Source organism: Idiotropiscis lumnitzeri, chromosome 13 (genome assembly GCF_059441095.1).
Source record: "Idiotropiscis lumnitzeri isolate Australia: NSW breed Sydney's pygmy pipehorse chromosome 13, RoL_Ilum_1.0, whole genome shotgun sequence".
Classification (NCBI taxonomy): domain Eukaryota; kingdom Metazoa; phylum Chordata; class Actinopteri; order Syngnathiformes; family Syngnathidae; genus Idiotropiscis; species Idiotropiscis lumnitzeri.
In genome coordinates this window covers 12,092,064-12,113,705 of record NC_142403.1, presented here as the reverse complement: position 1 = coordinate 12,113,705, position 21,642 = coordinate 12,092,064, and the positions used below count along the sequence as shown (strand labels likewise).

Genomic DNA, 21,642 nt, shown 5'->3' with positions numbered 1-21,642 from the left:
AACAAACATTGAAGAGCTTAGGTGCACGAGGAAGCCGTTCAATTTGGTGCCAATGTGAATGAAAGGGGTGGGATTTATTTTTCACTGAGTCACTATGCACACAATGGAAGATTCCAAAATCATAATGGCATCACCCATATGACCATTGGAAGGAGGAAGTAGTCTGCTGATAATATACAGAAATTCATCAGACGGAAGGACAGACAGACAAATAGATGCATCACTAATTCCTCAAGTTATTATTATAGTGATTTGCATTTGCCGTGGTGAACAACTGTACTTTGGAGTCTTGCTTAATATTTGGGGGAATTTTGCTCCCGCACGTTCAATAGCTAAATAACATCAACGAAATATCATAATAATTCTAAAATAATTATTCAGTCAACCTCAAATTATTTGTCTTACGATAACTGAATGATTCCGACTGGTGAAAGTATTTGGATTTGCAAGTAATATTTTATTTATGAAAAATTACTTTTTATAAATATAAAACTCTCATCCATTCACTTTCTATATTGCAACTCGTCAATATGGTCGTGGGTGAGCAGGTAACTTTGGGGGCGGGGTTGGACAACATGATCCTTAAAGTTATGTAATTTCATAGCTTTGGAACAGAATAGCAATTAAGGGACACTACGATACTGTTTGGCAAAGGGGAATCTCTATCAGATAGTCGGATTTTAGGTAAAAAACAGCTTAAAAAAAAAAAAAAAGCCTTTTTATCAGGTGAAAATGTGCACATTTCCTGGTTTGCTTGGGGAAAAAAAATTATGTCCCAGCCACTGTCAGTCCCAAGCCCATATATATATATATATATATATTAAAAAAAAGCCAAATAAATGATCTGAGTGAGTCAATGTGGCGTAAGTATGTCGGGCAGTTCCCCGCCTCTTGTCTGGGATTGGCTCCACCAGCTCACCCACGACCTGCCTAAAACAGGGGTCTGCAAGTCAGATGGTCACACTGATTCAAATGATCAGCTTGACAGCAAGATTTGAACAAGCTTCATAGCGATCACCAGGGACACAATTGCATTGAGACCCCTGGCCTAAGCGAGATAGAAAATGGATCCATGGAAGTAGAACATCACCCACAGTACATTGAAATTTTGTTTTACATGGTGTATCCCTTAAGTTCACCTCTTCGACTGACATGATACACCACTGAAAACTGCAACCACAATGATGCACATATGGTTATATCCGTTGGCTATAGCTCTAAAACCGAGCATGATTGTGGTTAAGGTGTGAGATTATTTGCTTTCAATCGAGGATCCAACCGACCACATGCTGCGTGCAAGCTAGTGTACCTAATAAAATGGTTGGTGTAGGAGTAGCAGCGATCGTGCGTGCTATCCATGGTTCTGAATTTTACGCGTTGCGTTGCCTCATATCAAGGCAATACTTTCTGTTATATAGTTGACATACAGTTGACATATTGTTAGATTAATATCGCACTAAAACTGCACATTCACGTGTTTGAAATAAGTCTGATCATTGGGTCGAAAGTGGATCCCATGAGAGTGTGCAAGTGTACCTAATAAAGTGGCCGGTGTAATACCAGTGGTGAATCTTACGCACGGGTGTGTTGTCACATGGACCAGTTTGTACTTGAAGATGATGTTTCAAAGGATATGGCCACTCGGTGATTTTCTTGGCGTACTTGCGGACCTCGTTGTCCTCCCCAAGGATGAAGAGAGATCTATTGACGGTGAAGCAGTTCTCCCGGACGGGGATACGGTTGTACAAGGCCATGGCGCGAGCACGCTGCGCTTTGGTCATCTTGAAGGCTGCGGGGGACGCGCCACCTGTGGACGCGGCCGCACCATCGCGGCTCCTGTTGCGCTCCGAGCCGCCGTCGCCGGTGCTCAACAAGACCGGAACGTCGTCACCAAAGCGGGCCATTCTGTCCAGGAAAAACAAAAATTGAAAAAGAAAAAGGAAAATAAGATGAAGAAGCAGGCAATCGGTGGGACGAGACGCGTGGTTAAAAAGGGCGCGGTGCTGCGCTCGATCGCCGTCCGTGACCTATCGGTCCATCATTAGTTTTTACTCAGAAAACACGTGAAAACATCTTCAGCCTTGTCTTTGCGTGCGGTCAAAAAAAGCAGCAAGTTCACCACCACTTTCCACTGGTGTGCGTAAAGTAAAAAAAAAACGCATCTATAAGCACGCGCGTTCAAAATCCACGCACACCCGAAAAATCCTCAAGAAGCTGCAACAGGTCACATCGCGTCGATGATATTAGAACTCATCCAGCAATTACAGGTCCGAGCGCTTCATTCCTCGTGTACAAAATACGCTGGAAGAGGTATAAACTTTGTCATTTCCCCCCCAAAAATAAGAGAGGCAAAATGCATTGGGAGGGAGGGAAGCCACCTCGATCTCCTCCACTCTTTCCACGCACACACACGCACACACAAAAAAAAAATCAGGAGACAGGACCTGCACAACGTGTCTTCATGCAAATACATCACGCCCCCTTTGCCTGCTCCAAATGCACTTTGGTTTAGCAATGAATATGCAAATAACTACAACAAGTCCCAAGGCAAAAGAAGACGTGAGGCGGTTTTTTAAAATTATATACTGCGCATCAAAACACAAGATGACAAAAATCCAAAATGTCAAAATAAATCTGCATAATATAAAACCGGATGGCAAATATATAATTACATTATATTCTGCATTGTGAATGCAGCTAAAGCAGAGAATTAATCACCTGGTATTATTTACACAACAATGTCAATGACAACATCAAGTGCGTGTCTAATTATGTGTTCATGGGCTGCATGAAGACGCTGGGGTGGGGGTTGCTGTCACTGTAAAGGGATTACATAGTAGGGCCTTGAAATCAATTTCGTGACTACATTGATATTTTAAAACATTTGGATCTCAAATCACCCTTCCTCATTGGAATGAATGGAAATGCAATTAATCCGTTCACCCCCCCCCAGAAAAAATGAAAACAGGATGTTGTTGTTGAACTCAAAAACTCAAAATAAAAAAAATAAAAAAGTTATCAAATTCTATTTTCCACAAAACCTATTTGTTATTATTATTTATTATTGGGCTACCTTCAATATTTATTTTATTGCCAAATCGTCTTAATGGCGCATTTGCGCCACCAAATAACATTGCTCTTCCACTGCAAGGAATCTAATGTGAACTGATGGTGGCTGGATGTTGTGAAGTTTGCTGTCGCCATCTAGTGGTGGGGGTCCAGCACACTCAAATTTTTGCTCTTAGCTAATGTGCCACAAATGCCCAAGCGACCGATACGATCTAAAAAAAAAACTCTTGAGCCAAGGCACTCATATCTCAGGGCACCACTGTATACAAAGGTTAAAATTTAAAAAAAATTATGCAAACGCTTACTGAACAGGTTATTAGGTACACATGTATCCGGCACAAAAAGATACATGTATTTTGAAGCTAATAAATAATAATAATAATAATGATAACCGTACACTCCCCCCCTCTCCCCCCCCCAAAAAAATCAATATGTATCTTGATACATGGAGTACAATCCGATTCAAAGACACGGTGGATCATTTCAGTTGTAATGGTGCAGCACAACAACGAAAAAAAAACAAAGCAATGCGTTTTAGGTAATGTGTTGAAAATAAAGTCTGACTTTTTCATGGCAGTCACATGAGAGGCTCGCCACGCCCAGCAGGTCCCTCAGGTTCCAAGTGTAATTGAAACAAGAGCAGATGATGGCACTACGTTGCGCTCATGTCATACTGCGAGTGTTAAACACGCTCAGCTTTTTTTGGTTGAAAGGTGAAGAGGTTATTATGGTAATTAAGTGTTGCCGGCGGCACTGATTACGGAGTGCGGCTGATGTTTCCGTCCAACGAGCCAAGCGTTTGCAACCTTGCACATTGATGCTTGGAGTCTCAATCCCCCCCCCCTCTGTCTCCTGAAAGCTGAATATGAATCCAGTGTGACAACCATTTGGAGAGAATCAAACTCAATTCACTTCATTGGACTGAAAATGCTGTTTTGTTTCCCGCCGAAAATGTATGTTTCATTCCGTAAACGTGTAAATAAACACTCAAATCCTCTTTTCCAGTGAGGCTTGGATGATGAATGGATCTATATTACATTTTGCCGAATGGCAATCAAATTCCTTTTCAAACACACGTTTTATTTCGGTGTCTATTTTTTCAACTTGGAAGTTAGCCTGGCTCACTAAAACCCCGCCTCTCCCCGTGTGGCTGCCACGCCCCTTTCATGACGGCATCCGAAAGCTGGCTGCAGTAAATAGTTTTAAACACTTTAAAACCCTAACTCTAGTTTAACATCCTACTTTGAAACCTAACCCTAACTTAAAACCCTACCAACGTTAAAATCTGAGGTCACAAATTCAGACAGCTGAATTTTTTTTAATGCAAATGTGTGACCACTGTTAAAAATTGTGACCCCGAGTTGGAAAGCCAAAACCTCCTTTGAAACCCTAACCCTGGTTTTTAAAAGCGTCCTTTGAAACACTAGCGCTAGTTTAAAACCCGAACAACTTTAAAACCCGAGTCACAAATTCAGACAGCCGAATTTCTGATCATTGTTAAAAATTGCGCTCAACGTGTCTCTTTCCCCGATCTGCTCATTCCCCTTGTGAAACACGATGATTTTGTAGTACCATAACATAGATTACGTGAGGTGACAGTGATGAGATGGTGTCATCCATAAAATATACATATAGTACACACTCCAAATAAAAAATAAAAATAAAGAAATACAATATCAGTGTTACGAGGGTGAGTGTGGTGCATGTTGGACAGCAAGTTGACAGCGTCTGCTCTTAGTGGCACATAGCACTGAGATGCAAAGATTTGGCTCTCAAAATAGAACACGGGAAGGCGGATATATGTACCTGGCAGGCTCGTCTCCGAAAGCTGGTCGTTATCGTGTTGCTGCCTCGAAGGCTTCTGGCAACATCGGCCTCTGTCTCATGAGCGCAACAGTGATGTGGGAACTCAAATGGAAAGGGAGAAAAGCGACCATGTGGACAAACTTTGTGATTTAAAAAAAAAAAAAAAAAAAAAAAAGAACTTGGGAGTTTTACGATTAATTTTTTAATATTGCAGCTTTGACAAAACGCCAAAGATTGAAGTCTACAAGGATGTTTTTTTGTATTTTTTTTTATTTAATTTTGTTACCTTTGATGGCAAGTGTGATACACACAAAATCCATTCAAAAAGTGCTATTAAAGGAACTGGAGGTCTTTTCACTCATATAGTTTAAGAGAAATTATTTGAATTTCTCACGAGCTGTGTTTATTTGTGTGCTGTCAACACATTTTCATCTGTGTGGTGAACACGATGACAACAGATGAGGCCGTGCAGAAAAACAGAGCATTTAGTTTCAGTGTTTTCTTTTTTTTTTTAATGGACTTGTTGAAATAAAAATAATGTTAAATATTTTTTTGAATTTTATTAAAAATTTGGTTGAAGCACAAGTGAGCTTTCCAAGCACAGGTAGTAAAAACTGAGAAAATGATTTAATTACGGAACATACATAATCAGCAAGTATTCCGTCTCTAATATTATTCTTGAACAAAGCCATAACATCTTTAAAAGTTCAACATCTGTCATTTGGTCGAATGTTTTCCTCCCGTTAAAAGTTCCCCCAAAACTTGGCCAAAATCGGACAGTGACGTGCCAAAGCTTGGCCAATCACGCGACAAGAGCGCAGCCGAAGTACAAAGGCAGACGTATTGATGTGGCCTCATGAAGGGGTTGAGGGTGGGGAGTGAGAAGGTGAGGAGGGGCTGGGGCTGCTCTATATTTAGCTTCATTGAGATGGTAATGGTTGGAACATGAGAGGAGATTGCATGAGCAGCTTTGCTTAAGAGTGGCTGCATCATAAACATAACGCTTAGGCTACATTTCGAGGGATTCTATGGTTATAACAACAATCATGTGTTGGGCTTCATTTTTTTTCCCGCAGTTGCGCCATTTCCTTGTTTCTCAACCTCTTCTATACTTGCCCCTTTGTTTTCTTCCCACCTCAGAATCCTGCTTCCTACTGTTGCCTTCCTCCTTCGCGTTTCCTAGCAACACAAGTGACATGCCCTCCAGTCCCAGCCCCGTGAATCTGCTGCCGTAACCCAACGTTCTAATGAAACAACCTCTAGAATCTTGGGCATCATCTAGAGTCTAGATCAGGGGTGTCAAGATCCAGTCCTGGAGGGCCGCTTTCCTGCATGCTTTCAATCTCTCCCGGCTGCAACCCACCTGATTCAAATGATCAGCTCATCAGCAAGCTCTGAAGAAGCCTGATAAGTATCCTGCTCATTTGAATCAGGTGGGTTGCAGCTGGGAGAGATGGAAAACATGCAGGACAACGGCCCTCGAGGACTGGAGTTTGACACCCCTGGTCTAGATGATGCCCAAGGGATGAACAATAACGACTTTTTGACAGGTTTGACATCAAAGCCCTTTTCACGGCATTGCATGCTCAGAGGAGAGGATGCAACAGTTTGTTGATGCTCAGTTTATCCAGGCATCTTCTGTGGGAGACATGAAGAGGACATTTATGAGGCAATATACAAACGAGAGCAACCACAACGTAGTCACAGTCTTTCACTTTTGTTCCACAATTTGTTATGTTCAGCCTCATTCAAAAATCGCACACTTGTTTAATGTATTGACGGATATTGGTGCTTAACGTAACCATGTGTGACTTGCAGTTAATTATTAACTTCGAGTTGCAGGCCACGCGCCCATATTGAGCAAAGATGTCATAAATTAAAATTAATTGATTGAATAATTACAAAACTGAAAAGAGTTTTTAAAACACCTCGACTAATTAGTTTTTTTTTTTTCGAAATACTCGGACTTTTTCTTCATTTAGTCAGCTGAGCAAGGCAACAGGCAAAGGAAATGAGATGACGCCCTCTAGTGACCAAAGACAATAATACATTGATATAATTTCTATTCGTCTCGGATTTGAGCCACATTTAAAACAGGAAACTAAAATAAATAAAATAACAAACAACAAAAACATTTAAATTGAAGTCAAATGTATATAAATAAATGCTGGTTGTAATCCTGCGTAACGCAATTCACCCTCAAGAGCATCTTTTGGAATTTACTTTCTCACTTTGTTCTGATCAATGCCTAACTGTGGGTTCACATTAAACAAACTGTGACGTCCAAATGATATAATAATCAGACAGTGGCTTGCGATGACTGATCTTGAATGGGCGTGTGTATTTTATCAACAATTCCCCATTGTATCCAGTAGGGGTCACAACTAAGTCAATAAAGTCTCGTTTTTTTGCTGCGACGTTGGATATTTATGGTCATGGTGTTTGCTTACCAAGCACCTCCTTGTCGTTTGTCAAAACTGCCCCCTTCTAAAAGGAACATAAGTCAGGCTGCTGCAATATTTGGGCTCCTTCTGGTTTGGAGTGGGGGAGTGCAAGTGATGAATTGCACGGAACACGAGCACGCACACACACACGATGTCTCCCGCTTTCTGTGCATGAGCTTGCAGCAAAGTTTAATACTGTATGTGGATGCTGATGCGGACCACACACAAATAAAAGCAACATCTAAAAAAGAATCGTGTCACACTACAAAGCACCAATAAGCAAATAACATTATACCTCAACAACACTGCAAGGCTCAATCAGCTTTGATATTGAAATGTAAGCCGCATGAAAGAAGTGCAAGCTCTTTGACAGGCCTGCACACGTTCAAAACTAAAAGCATTAGCAAGCAATCCTCATGTGCTCTATTATTCCACAACCCAAATCAGTTCTGTAATTTGACATATTGCTCGCTCCCAGTTTAGAAGGAGGAGGAATAAATGTTTCTTGTCTCCAAGCAAACAGCATGTTGTCGTTAGCGCACATGTGCAGCGGATTGGACGGTCACATTGCTTCCTATACTAAATGGTTTCATATCACAGGGCAAGGTGGGAGTTTGACACAGAGTCCTGCGGAGCGGCTGCACAGAGAAATGAATTTCAACGGGAAGCCTCTCACCGGGGCAACGAGAACATCAACCTTCAAGAAGTAATAATTTTTTATATAACTCATCCACAGAGAGCATGAGAGGCTCCTCAAATGCATTACTGTCAAAGAGGGATACTTAGGAACATTCATACATAGGTTCACATTTGGTACATGGGCCCTCAATGGGAATCAAACTTAATCCCCCACTACCACATTCTATAATTATAGAAACTGTCAATACTTTACACAAACAATTAATCAACACAACTGTGTCACATTCCAAATTAAGCGTGTGCACGATGATACAATTGTGTTTTTCTAGTGTAAGTTTTATGCAGATTTAAGTGACATGGCAGCAGAGTAAGGCCCAAATCTGATTGGATGAGCAGTCTAGCCAATACTGCTTGTAATAAACATCTTGCGTGCATTCTTGTAGCAGTTGAGCTTTTAGCAAGTCCATCGACTTTAATAATTAAACATCTAATCAACACTGATCTTTGCAGGTCGTTAGACAACCACATGTGTATCAAATACAATTTAGATATTATGGGCACTCTGAAAAGAAAAAAAAGGTTCCAAGTTAAAAGAATAATATATTAATACTGCAGCAGAAAAAAAAAGGTTTCGTGCCGATTCATCAGCAAAGTCAGCGAGCGTTAGGATACATATCGTATGTGGACAGCTTCAATATTTTTTTCCACTCAAGCAAGGTCCTCTATTACAGTCATATCGGCCACATTATATCAAGCAGCAATTTTAGAAAAAGCGTCTTGTCACAAAGCGAGTGGAAAACCCACACTTCAATTTGCCACCCCGAGGCATCGTGTAACGGAAAACTCAGACGCAGTCCTGTAAGTTCTTGGCTTCGTTCGCAGTCACAAACAGGGCCAGTTAGTGACAGTTTTATTACATTTTGGACAAAGAGATAAAACAAAAGAGGAAGTGGCACTGAAACATGGAACAAATGTGTGCAATCTTGTAAAAACGTCAACATCTAAAATATTCAACTTCAAACTGCTGCAAATAAGCACGCAAGCACCTGTTCTCTATTCCGGACGTTATTTAACGGATATGTCGCTGAAAATGGCTTTTCAGCGTGTCATCATTAATAATTCACCTGTGTCAAACAGGTCTGACATTTACACCACACTGTGTGTCCATGTGACAATAACAGTAAGACGATATTGGAGGATAATTCACGGTGACCGACTCTCTCAGTCTGACAGTAAAGTTGAATGGAGGAAAGTAAAGAAATCAAAAAGGAATTTGGCATTGGAAGTGTAAGGAAAAAAAAAATAAAACAATCTAATTGGTCAGAATGAGTAACCGCTGCTATGGTAGCTGGCATGCCTCGCTGTGCAATTAAGACCTCTGAAGTAATTTCACACACACAAGCTCGGCTTTCAAATGTAAATAGGCAATTGAACTTTTTGGGGAGTGCTGCGTTCTGCCTGCTGAATATGTCGGGTTTGCGGATCGACACACTGGTGCAAATGCAGATGCTAAGAACTGACAAAAAATTAAATAAATAATTGTAACACAGTTTTGTAAAAATACAGAACATTACTTTTATTGTAGCTTGTGCCAATCTATTGAGTTGCATCTTAGAATCAAATGGTAAATTTCCTGAACTTAGTTTACTTTAAAAAAAAAAAAAAAAGGGTTCGATTAACAAAGGCCGCAGGTTGATTTTAGTCTGTCCCACAAATCGGCCCTCGTGGGTGTGATGAACATACTCGAGAAATAGGCAAATGACAAAAATTGTCTCAGAATGCGTGAAAAGCGCCACTACCAACTGGGTCCAGGGCCGACAATTTCTACGGATAAGGCCGGAGTTTCGAGGCCGGAAAGGTACAGAAATCGCGGCCGGGAGCCTGACTGGCAAAAAAGGGTCAAGGGCCCAGCTCTGCAAATGAGAAGGCTGCAGTTCTTCAGAAGGCAGGCTTTTGAGTCATTTTATAAAAATGACAATCCAGACTCTAATTCTAAAAGAAATACTCTCTGTTGTTTCAAACCAATCTCTTATGTTATAAAACATTTTATTTCAATATTTACCCCGCCAAAAACAAGCTCGAGATGTCATGTTTGAGATCATATGATAAAGTATCACATGAGCGACATCGTATCGTTTTGAGTGCCGACGGACAGGCTTTGTGAAACCACATTACTAAAAACAGGCGATAATATCAAGCAGAAATGCTATTTTAAAATGAACCAGCATCCAAACTTGAAAGCATTTCTTAAATTGCCTCGTGCTGAATGTTCGTGGACGGATAATGAGGCTTGCAATTCAGCCTCTGGGGATGGAAAAACGGGCAATTTTCCAACCGCCGGTAGCTGTGCGCAGTGACTGGCGGACGCTTTATGGATGACCAGCGGCACATCCCGAGCGTTCCAAACACATTGTGATCAGAAGACATGAAGATCACACACTGTGCCTGGCCGAGTCTGCGAGCAACCCTGCAGACGATTGCTACCACAAACGACGTCTGAAAAGATGACTAATGAAAAGCCAACACACACACGTCCAATTAGAATGTGCTGCTGTCTTCACCTTTCAACTATAACCACCGAGGCTTTCCCACTATATATGAACTATTGCACAATTTGTTGACTTGACACGTGTGAGTGTTTGCATTGTGGACGTGGATACCGACAGTATGTAGCGGTAACAACGATTTTATTGCGGTTGCTGCAGAAGCAACACTTTCGACACAAATGGGATTCCAAAGTGCTAGTTTGATCCTTGTGTGGCCATCAATTAGTACGGCTTCCTCAAAAAATGCAGAGTAATAACAGAAGCAACAGGCAGGGGCAGAGCAACACTCTGACCGCTCGCACGTCAAGGGAAGATTTGGATCGACAAGATTCTGTGCACCTTATGGCACTTTCCACTCAGTTGCATTAAACTGAGACAGTTTGAAGTTCTGCCCTCCTGCCGCATATTTAGCGTGAGCAGCAGTCTGAATACCGAAAACGATAATATTGAGCAACAAGCATAGTATTGCATAGCATTGTGAAATATTTGATACTTGGAGTGAGTGTTAGTCAAGATGATTATTTTTACACCTTGGCACTCATTCAACATCGTCGAGAAGTTACTGTTTATCATACCAGTCATAGTCAGGGTTTAAGAAATAAAATGCATGCATTTTGATTACAGTATAAGACAAGCAGGGACAAATCTGACTAAAAGCAAGATTTTTGACGAATTAAGTCTACAGTTGAATAAATGAGGTGACAATCACTAGTGCGCTAAAATGGTGTCAGACGTCAGTAATTATTGATCACTCTGATTGGCTGTCAGCTCGCGAATCAGTGAATGGGATGAGAAGGATGCTATGAGGTACACAAAAGCAAAGAAATGGCAAAGCAAAACGCATGATCTTGAAAATTAATCTCAGCAAAACATTGAATTTATTTAGATTTGAACATTATGGGAATTGACAGTGGATAGAAGTTATAAAGTTTGCTGGCGCCATCTAGCAAAAATCTCAAAAAAATAAAATTTTAATGGTGGCTTGAAAAAAAAAAAAGAAAAAAAATCTCATATCAATGCACCGCTATAATAGGTTCTGGATTATTATTTTTTTCTCCTAACTATAACCTTTTTGGATATTTTATTCATGAGTTTAATTTCTTTTCTAGTTTTTTCCTACTGGTGACTGATGACAGTTTGGTCGTTTAATAATATCCTTCAGCTCTGACTTCGTTTTGTGCAATATACGTATATTTTTTCCCATTTTGTCTGACTAGAAAGCTTTTCATTCTACAAGTTTGAAATGCAAAGCGAGTAAATAAAGTAGTCTGATTGATTTTTTTCCCCTCCTAGTCCTGGCAGGGGGCATAAAATAAATCAAATTAATTCTTCTACTGGGCAAGGATCCACATCAAATCACGTTATTAGAAACTATTTGTTGGTTTGAAGTCATCCTGGAAAGAAAACAAATGCACATGTTGGCTCAGGTGCAACAATTCTAATCCAAACCGCTACGACGCAAGAGGTGGATGTTCACGGTCGTAACGCGTTGTGACTCACTCGGGTCAGCTGCAGCGCCATCCACCTGACATCAATGGATCGGTTTAATTATTGCAGGCAGGCCGGAAGATAGTTACCTGCTCCATGACTGAACATCTCTACAGGCCTCCTAATCATGCCATTGCCACAATCATCCATTCGTCACATGGACTTGCGTTTGCCGAGGAAACAGTGCAGATGATGATTTATATTTAACACACAGCAATGCCTCAAAAGGGGAAATCAGAGTACATTTTCTTAGCTAATTTGTTTTTTTGTGTTTTCCTAATTTTCTGTTCCCGCCAGCTTTGATTCAGATTCTGATTTGTTTGGATACAACGCATGACCGTATGGGTCAGTATTCATTAGGATTGATATCACTGTACTGCATATTCATACCTGTTGGGTCGGTGGTCCCCATTCTTATACATGCAGCACAAATAACTTAAAGCATGGTATAAACGTAAATAATTAAACTGCCCTTTTCCAAATTAAATTACTGATCCCAACTAATAAAAGCAGTTATGTCAGTAGAATTGTTCTTTCAAGGTGCAAGTCAATCTCATGTCATTCATTTCGCATCAGCACCTCCCATTCAAGCTTTCTCCGCCCACACTAAGTAAGAGACGTCAACTCAGCATGGACTGTGGCATCCTGAGCCTGTGGCGAGAAAGGCGGGATGTGCACCATGGGGGGGCCAGACCCACCGTAGGTAAGGCCCCGGCTTCAGCTGGGAAAGTGAGGAGTGGGGGGGGGGGCATCACTCCCTGCCATTCAGTTCTCTCTCTCATGATACAGCGTAAACAGAAATCCCATTGCAGAAGTGGCTTGGGCAAACATGCACGGCACAGTTGCTTCAATGACACTTGAATGTGAATCATTTGTTTCCCAATAACATCACGTGATTACAAAATGGCAACGGACAGACAAACTAACAGTAATCCATACTTAACTGGTGTCATGGGAGCCACAAAAACCTCTCAGACCAATTCAAGGTAAGCATTGGCAAGTCCACAATCAATTAACTGAAGAATTGGCAGATACTAAACACAACAATACTTATTGTTATACTTAATGTATACACAAGTGTTGTATTTTTAGGTGAGAATTTGTATCCAATCAGAATTCAGCTAGCTTGTGTTGCCAGGCAGATTTCATAGGACCAGTGGTATGTACTATTCGACTTAACCTTCAGACTCCACCGTTCGGGCGTCTGCGCTGTGTGAGTGAACAGGCTGTTGGAGTTGATAGACAGTTGCGATAGCCAATCAGATCATGGGTTGATGACAGTAAGGCCTTCTTGCAGGCCTCATGTTGAAGGTGCGAACGCATTGTGTGAATCACTTGTAAGAGGGCAGCGCTATGCGGAATGAACAAAACCACACCAGTCTTTCCCGGCAACCGTTTGAAAATCTCAAATATATTCTTGCTTTTTTACCCACAACAGCCAAAGGAGGGAAAAGAGTGGATTTGATTGCCGATATACTTGCAAGGCCATTTTCAAGACGGACCTTTCAAGAGACGCTAGCTCTCGTGAGCCGAGGTCATCCAACACTCAGTCGTGCGGAAGTGTGTGTCTGTATATTATTTCTCCAGCCATGGTGTCATAAATTATGCTATTATGAGGGGGATTTATTCAAGTCGGACTAAGTAGGACTTCCGACGTGTGAAATGCCACAGGTGGGCGCCCGATCTCTTGAAACACAAAAGAAAAAGGGCAACGCTGTACTGTTGTAAGGAGTCGCACAATACGTTTCACCGGTATGATACTTACTCCCACTCCTTGCGACGTGCCTGCGGAGTGCTGTGGATCTTATGCGCTTGGTGGGCCTTCACTATGTCCTTCTGCTCGATTATGCCCCCCCGACGTCTCTTGATCACATTGGGGCTGATGGGCAAATCGCCATCAATCGCCAGCATGCTACCTCCGTCAAAAGATGAGATCACGTCCAGGGTAAGGCGAGGCGAGGTGCGGCCCGGCACGTGGGTGAGGTAGAGGGTGTCGCGGCTGCTCGAGAGACTGTAGGGGTCAAGGAGAGAAGGGGAGCCGGAACACACGCTGGAACCTGCAGCCAGCCCCGTCCGATGCTTCTGCCAGCTCTCGCTGTCCGCATGGGCGTGCGGTGGGTGAAGGATGTGGTGTCTGGGGGTGCTGTTGCCACACATGGGCTCCAGAGCAAGAACCAAAGCATCCTCTGGACAATGCGCTCCTCCTGGAGGTTGGGGTGGGCCCAATGTATTGTGGTCCCCTGTCATACTGCTTGCTGCATGAATGAGGAGAAAAGAAGAAGAGGGGACTGTAAATGAGTTAGCTTTTACTTTGAGTTTGAAATCCAATGAAGCTATGATGAAGCCAGGCGGAAAAATAACTAACAATTTCCTCAGAAAAAGAATGTGACGACTGAGAGAAAATGTTATAAAAATCAAATTAAAATATTAAGAGTCTGGCCCATAGCAAAATATCATGCAAATATAGCTAAAATTAAAAAAAAAAAAAAAATGTCTACTCAGAGTGAGGTGGCGGGTCACTTGGCTAACCCTGTGTTGAAGGTTTAGCGATCAACAAATACTGGAGTCTGATCCAGGCGGGTTCAACTGCAATTGCTGTCACCATGGCAACACTAACTTCGAGTCTACAGTGATTACGACACTTTTGAAGCCGCCATCACAGGCCCGTCTGTTGGGAATGGCTTGGGCAGCCTTTAAAATCGATAGCATCATAAATCAAACAGTGAAACTCGCGTTTGGCTATTTCAGCCACACAATCTGCTGCTGATGAAGTCCATTACGTCTTACACGTTCAACGTCTTGCAGATAAACATAATGTTGAGTCATAACGCGACATATAAAGCGACTTTGGTTGCGCCGGATAAGAAACACTTTTCATGTGAATGAGTCCATCACGAATACAAATACACGCGACTGGATAAAAACATAACGTGCACAAAAATTTACTGTAGGTCTTTTTGTCCCAATGGAGCGAAAGCTTTTTCTAAGACATTGATCTTTTGAAGACATTTTGGAAATTGCGCTTTCCAACTTACTGGGCAGCGGTGCCAATGCAAGCAGCTTACATATCACGATGCTGATTTTCAGAGCAATTACTTCCAGTAATGCGTCACTTTGCTGACGACGCATATTCAGCTTTTGTTACTCTCTCTTCACATAAACAATGAAAGATGTTATTAGAATAAAAGTCACAAGATAACTTATCCAGCAAGTCAGCTCTTGTCGGTCAGCGAGTACACCTTTGTAATCTATGAGGAATTGAATTTAAAAGTTAGGTGTATAAATGACTACTGTACAAAGCATACACATTTGCCAACCTCAACATTAGGTCAGCTATATCCAAAAACAATAGAAATCTCAATTTTCTCACATGCTCATTAGTGTGGCTGCAGTGGTAGCACAAGTTGGTGTGTGTGTGTGAGCGCGCGTGTGCGTAATTGTTAGAATGGTTGCCTGACAGTCGAGTGTGAATAGTTGTTTGTCTTGATGTGCCCTATGATTGATTCCACAGTGTACTGCGCCTCCAGCCCGGTCAGCAGGGACGGCCTGCAGCTCACCTACAACCCTAATGAGGACAAGCGCTACAGGAAATTGATGGAAGGATGGATAGCTTGCGAGTTTTTATTGTTGTACAACTGGGGAGATGCTTCTAATACTGGAATCTCCTCCATATTAGTCGGGATGGGCGATTAACAAAATGCCCTTGGGCAATAATGAGGAACTTTCATCATCATAATAATAATAAATTCTGATTTATAAGAAGCCTTTGATGTAACTCAACTTCGCATAGCTGTAATTCTTTAATGAGGTCAACCTGATGGAACGTTGACATTAATTTCAAATTTTGCAGGTTGACCTCAGAAGAAAAAACAAAAAAAAAAAAACTTTATTTTATGCAATAACACCTTGCTGAGAGCGGGTTCACAAACATGACGTCACTCAAATCTAAGTCAAAGGCAAGTGAATTATTTTGTAAAGTTGGTACCAACTGCATTTGATGTTATTGTAGATGAACTGAGTAGTGCACACGTAATCCATTTCCTTAGGATACATTTTTATTATTGTGGTAAAATGTAGCGCTCACTACGGGAAAAAAAAAAAGAGATTGAACGATTTTAGGAAAAAAAAAACTGTATTGCGATGTTTCTGACAGATATTGCTATTTAGACTTAATTTCTGATTTTCTTCACAATGTACAGTGACATTTACAAAATGCCATTAAAGCATTCAAAACAATAAAAAGCTATTACTACAATAATGCAAGGACACTAAAGAGGTTTTGTGAGGGGTGGGGCAGTATTTTCTCAAGTTTTTAAAAAACTACTTGCCGTCAAGTATAATTTTGTATTTATGCGTAATTGTGAATGTGAAAAAGTATTTTTTTTAAGCATTTCATACTAATTTACATGGACTTTGTACTTATGTCAATAAAATCATTGTCCCTACGCAAAGCTAAATTGATTAAAATATATAATTTGGAGACCTATTATTGTGTATACCTCACAAAATTATTATAAATATTTAATATACGTTTGACATCGAACCTCTTTGTCGTGATGACGTCAGCCGTTTCACGCATTGGACAGCTCATTGCTGCTGCTGAGCACGGACTTGCATATAATAGTACAAATAAAGTCCGTGCTGCTGCGGCGCAAAGTAGCTTGGCGCCTAGCATTCAAGCAGCGGCCAAAAAAATTACTTGCGGGGCTAAAGGGCGATTACTTTTTTTTTTTTTTTAAATCAGTAATATGCTCGTTTGTGTCACCTGCTTCGTGAGCATAGGGCACAAGTGTTATGAAGGTTAATAGCTGAGCTGTTTTTTAAAATATTTTATATTATCAAGCCTAATCTATAATAATCCTCATTATTATTGCTTATATTTGCTCGACTGCTTCGCATGAATAAAAATACTAAGAGTCATGACTGGTGTTTTTTGTTTACTTTTGCTTTAGTTTCATTTCATGCTATCTCCTGTGACTTTTGCTCATGTCTTGTCAACATAGTGTTTGTTTCCACCTGTTAGAAAAAAAATAGAAATCCCTTTATTGTCATTGTACTCAAGTGTGCAACGAGATTAGAGGTTTAGTAGATTTAGTAGAGATTCTAGGGCATATTTGGAGATGCGCTCAAAGCACGCAGGTGCTCACTTTGACTGCTCAGAAATTTGGTGCGATGTTCAAATGTGGCGTTCCGTTATTCAGAGCGCATTAAAACTGACTGGAGTGCCGGTGCACAGCCAACTGGGGACGGTGTGTTTCCTGTGCCTCAGGCAGTATAGGTGGAAACGATCCAAGCATGAGCTGCTGAAGATTTAAAAAAAATAAAATAAAAAAAAATAAACTTATTTTATTTTCCTTTTTTTTTTTAACAATGTGCAAAAAACCGCTGATGAATATTAAATATGAGTTTTCTACAAAAAAAAAAACGGGCGTCAGGGTGTCAGTGTGAATGTCTGTACCCCTTGTCAGCCCTGTCCCTTAAATGTGTTGGCCAATTAGTTCCCTCTGGCCACTCGTGTCATGTCCAGGTGTACCTCGTTGTCCCTTGAGTTTGTGTGTACTTGTCCACCTGTTTTCTTTCAGTCTTTGGGCCCTTAACTTTTGCTACCAACATCACAACAAAACTGTGACACTAAAAAAAGTGGAAGCTTGTTGTGTCATCTCTATTGATGTTTTAGGTTTTTTTTTTTGCCATGGTATTGTGTCAGTATTGGTATCAAGTAAAATTTTGATGGCAGTAAAAGTGTCTGTGGGATTTTGTGTCATTTTGAGGTCCAGTTCTGCCACACAAAAGTTATCTAAGTTTGCCTTACTTAGACTTGCAGAAAATGACAACCCCAAAATTATTTTTTAAGATGAAAAATTAACCTCCGATTGAATACTAAACACATCAAGTGGCGTCTCTCAATACTTTCGCCCATAGTGCTTTTTTTTTTTTGTTATTCCACACAATTCTTTGTGGTAGCTTCCATTTTCTTCATATTCCATTAACAACAACCAACTGCTGCCGGGGCTTATTAAAGTTTCATGTCGCTGTTGCCTATTGCATTCTAAACACTGAACAGCTTCAGGTTTGATGGATCAATTGGTTTGAAGCCTGAATAACAGACCTTTGATGGTGTGCATTTAGTGCAACTGATGGTCAGAGCCAAAGTTAATAATTCATGGACTATTTTAATATCTGTCAGACAGTTCTTCAGTCTTTAGTTTAAAAGATATCATCAACTCTAAGTAGATTTATGAGTTTGTCAGCTGATGATGAAATTCACTCTTGACTCATTTTCGGAAGTGGAATTAATTAATTTGGCTTCTGCAGTTGAATATGTGGCAGTGATAGTGCTAAGTAGATCCACATGTCACAGCCAATGGTTGCGCTTTTCTATTGGGTACACCCATCATATGATGAAAAGACATTTCTCAAAGAAACCCAACTGTGACGTTGACCTTCCTGGAAGCGGAGCCATTATGTAACCCTAGGGACATGTCGTATTGCTAATGAGCAACACTACTAATAAACCATCACGCAGGCACTGCCCAATCACTAGACGCCATGGTGAAGAGGAAGGAAATGAAGTGTCATACAGAGATGTTCTCGTGACTTTTGGACAGGATTTTAATACTTGTTGCATTTGGAATTGACTTGCAAAAACACAATCTCATTATAAGGTGCGCCCCAAAATCCAGACACTTCCTTTTTATCCAATTCCTTTCACTTATTAGTCAGAGCGAAGTGAAGCCATCAGCATTTGACAGCTTCAGCAAGTGTGAGGCAAAGTATGGCCCGGGGGCCACATGCAGTCCACGAACAGTCTCTGACAGGCCCTCACAGTAACCATGAAGAAAAACGTAAAATAAGTGTTACTTTAATTTTGAAAGTTGTGCTTTTGATATGCACACTTGTGGGTGCTATTGTACATGAGAGATTGTGAGCAAGTCTAAGGCACACCTGTGCAATAATCCATCCATCCACTATCTGTACCACTTCTCCTCTCAAGTGTCGCGGTGGGTGCTGGAGCCTATCCCAGCTGTCTTCGGGCAGTAGGCGGGGGGCAGCCTGAACTGGTTGCCAGCCAATCGCAGGGCACACAAAGACAAACAACCATCCGCGCTCACACTTATACTTAGGGGCAATTTAGAGTGAGCAATCAACCTGCCATGCATGTTTTTTTTTCCCAGAATTTGGGAGGGAACCGGAGTACCCAGAGGAAGCCCACGCAGGCACTGGGAGCGCATGCAAACTCCACAGAGGAACGCCGGAGCTGGAATCAAACCCACGACCTATGCACTGTGAGGCCAGTAGCTCACCGTGCCACCCGTGCACTAATCATGTTGTGTTATCAGCATGCCCCACAGGTGGATGGATTAGCTCAGCAAAGCAGAAATGCTCACAATGAGATTTAGACAAATTTGTGAACAAAACTTCAAGTTTTTGAGTTCAACACATGAAAATGGGAGCCAAATTTCTTCAAATTTCCCCATTGTGGGACTAATAAAGGAAATCTTTATCTTTAAAACAAAAGTGTTGGACTTATGTTCTTCTTCAGAATATACTGCATGCATTTGTTTTTTGGTTCCTTATTCTTAAAGAAGGAAATAAGTGGTATAATATTCGGTCTGACTCAATCGTGAAGATGGAACCTTTTGGAGGAGTTTGCCATATCCATTTTCAACTCTTTACTTCAAGCAGATGTGCCAACTGTCAATTTACGCGGAAAATGTGTTTCTTGTTCTGGAGCAAGACTACAAAATAAATGTTGATATTTCAAAGATGAAAAAGTTTGGCTTGATCACTGTAAACAAATAGCCACTGATGATGAATGCAAGTATATCGAGAAACTCAGTTTTTCTTCATCTCTTTAACAGATTCATTTGGAGAAGAATAAATGACCTCGTTTTATACATAGGTCTATTTTTTCCAATGAGGGTGTTGTGTAATCTAAACAACAAAACCACAAAGAAAGTGAATTTAAGAAGAAAAGACTCCGCCAACTAGATTGGACTGGAAAGTAGTAAGTGATAAGGTGATGTAGTCATTAAGCAGTATTGACCCAAGCAGTGGTCAGTCAGTGTGTCTTCAAGTGCAGAGCACCAATAGATCAATGCTGGTACTCGATCATCAATGCTGGTACTTGATCATAGTGCTGCTCCACAATGTGTGTGAAGAATCTCCAAACAATTCATCAAAAGATTTAAAAATCAATGTACTGATGGTTTCTTGTGACACTGTTGCCTCTAGCAGTCTGCCAACCCCTGTACTGATTATTCAAACTGCCTCTCCCTTTATTGCAACACTCCCAAGACATGAGAATATAGGCTGTGCTTGCTCTAATTGATTACTGGAGCTACAGGAAACCAGAATAGGAATAAAAATGTGTTATTGTATGTGTGCGAGTAAACGTGCACAAAGAAAGACCACAATTATGCTTTCAAAAAAATAAATGTTGATTTTCTTTTGAATTATTGATCTTTGTGGCAGTGATGATAGCATTTTTTAATTCCTGAGCTCTAACTGGGTGTGAGTCTTCTTTGATACTGGGCAATGACATTAGCAGATTTTAATTGAGCCATACTTCCATCTTTAAAAAAAAAAAAAATAATAACTTAACCCCCCCCCCCCCAAAAGAAAAAACAAATCCAAGAAAATTTGCTTGTGTTTAACAATTCAATACATTTAAATAAATAAAAGTGACTGGAGTAACCATCTCTTGTCAAATAATACTGGGAAACAAACGTTTTAAATTAAATCAAGTCCAAAATTCTACATTCCTCCACATTTTCCATGAGTATTCACGAGTATTAAAGCCTGAGAGAACGCACCTTGCTAGTAGGCACGCATTTCTCCAAAAGATTCATCACCTTGCTCCGCATGAATACAACTCTCCCAGCCCAAAATTGACACAAAACTTTTAACTATGTTACTCAAAAATGCAACATGGACAAGATTTCTCACCTAAAGTCCTGTCTTGTTCGGTAGATGAAGAGCAAGTGTGGCAGCGGTTTCAACCGCGTCCGTCTGCCTGTAAGCGAGAGCTCGGAAAGGGGTAGATGGGGGGCGGGAGATGGCGGGGTCCATCACTGGAGCCCCTTTTATTTACTGAAAATAGGACAGAATTCAATTTTTTCTTTTAAAAAATACTAATTATTGTTATGGGCTTTCCTTCTTCTTCTATTATAAAAATATTCTTCAAAATGTCCAGCGCCACATGATGCATTTTGTGTATTAATGAGCCACTTGTAAGCACTTCCTGTTTAATATTGGGCATCTCCGTTTGGGTGCAATTGGGATCTGACCGCAGGGTGGCAGTAGACGCACGTAAATTGCTCATAATACAAATGCGTCCATGAATAAGAGGTAATTTTGTTTTTTGTTTTTTTTGTAATTGGTCCCAGCATCTCTGTATTATTTTTTTATACTATGTAAATGAGAAATTGTCACAATTTCCATACCTGGTGAAACAAAGTGAATTATCAAAGCGTTATATAAATAGGGAAGTATTAAATTGAATTATTATTCTTGTTGTGTATATTTCATTACAGTCAATGATTTTATTTTTTTAACAATTAAATTACTTCAATTAAAATTATTTAAATTATTTACTTGCGTCACAATGTTTTATTGTGTTAGCTTTAGTCCTGAATACAATAAATACT

The 21,642-nt window shown here is 40.6% G+C and overlaps 1 protein-coding gene across 1 annotated transcript in view; it reads right to left on the bottom strand.

Moving 5' to 3' along the window:
- cacna1ea (calcium voltage-gated channel subunit alpha1 Ea) overlaps positions 1–21,044 on the bottom strand; it is a 70,203-nt gene extending 49,159 nt beyond the window's left edge. The window contains exons 1-3 of the mRNA XM_088313794.1: positions 20,942–21,044; positions 13,758–14,247; positions 1,636–1,905 (exon numbers count right to left, since the gene is read on the bottom strand). Of these exons, the coding sequence (XP_088169920.1) occupies positions 1,636–1,905; positions 13,758–14,239 (752 nt within the window). The 5' untranslated portion in view covers positions 14,240–14,247; positions 20,942–21,044. The remainder of the gene's footprint in view (positions 1–1,635; positions 1,906–13,757; positions 14,248–20,941) is intronic.
- Positions 21,045–21,642: the final 598 nt, after the last annotated feature.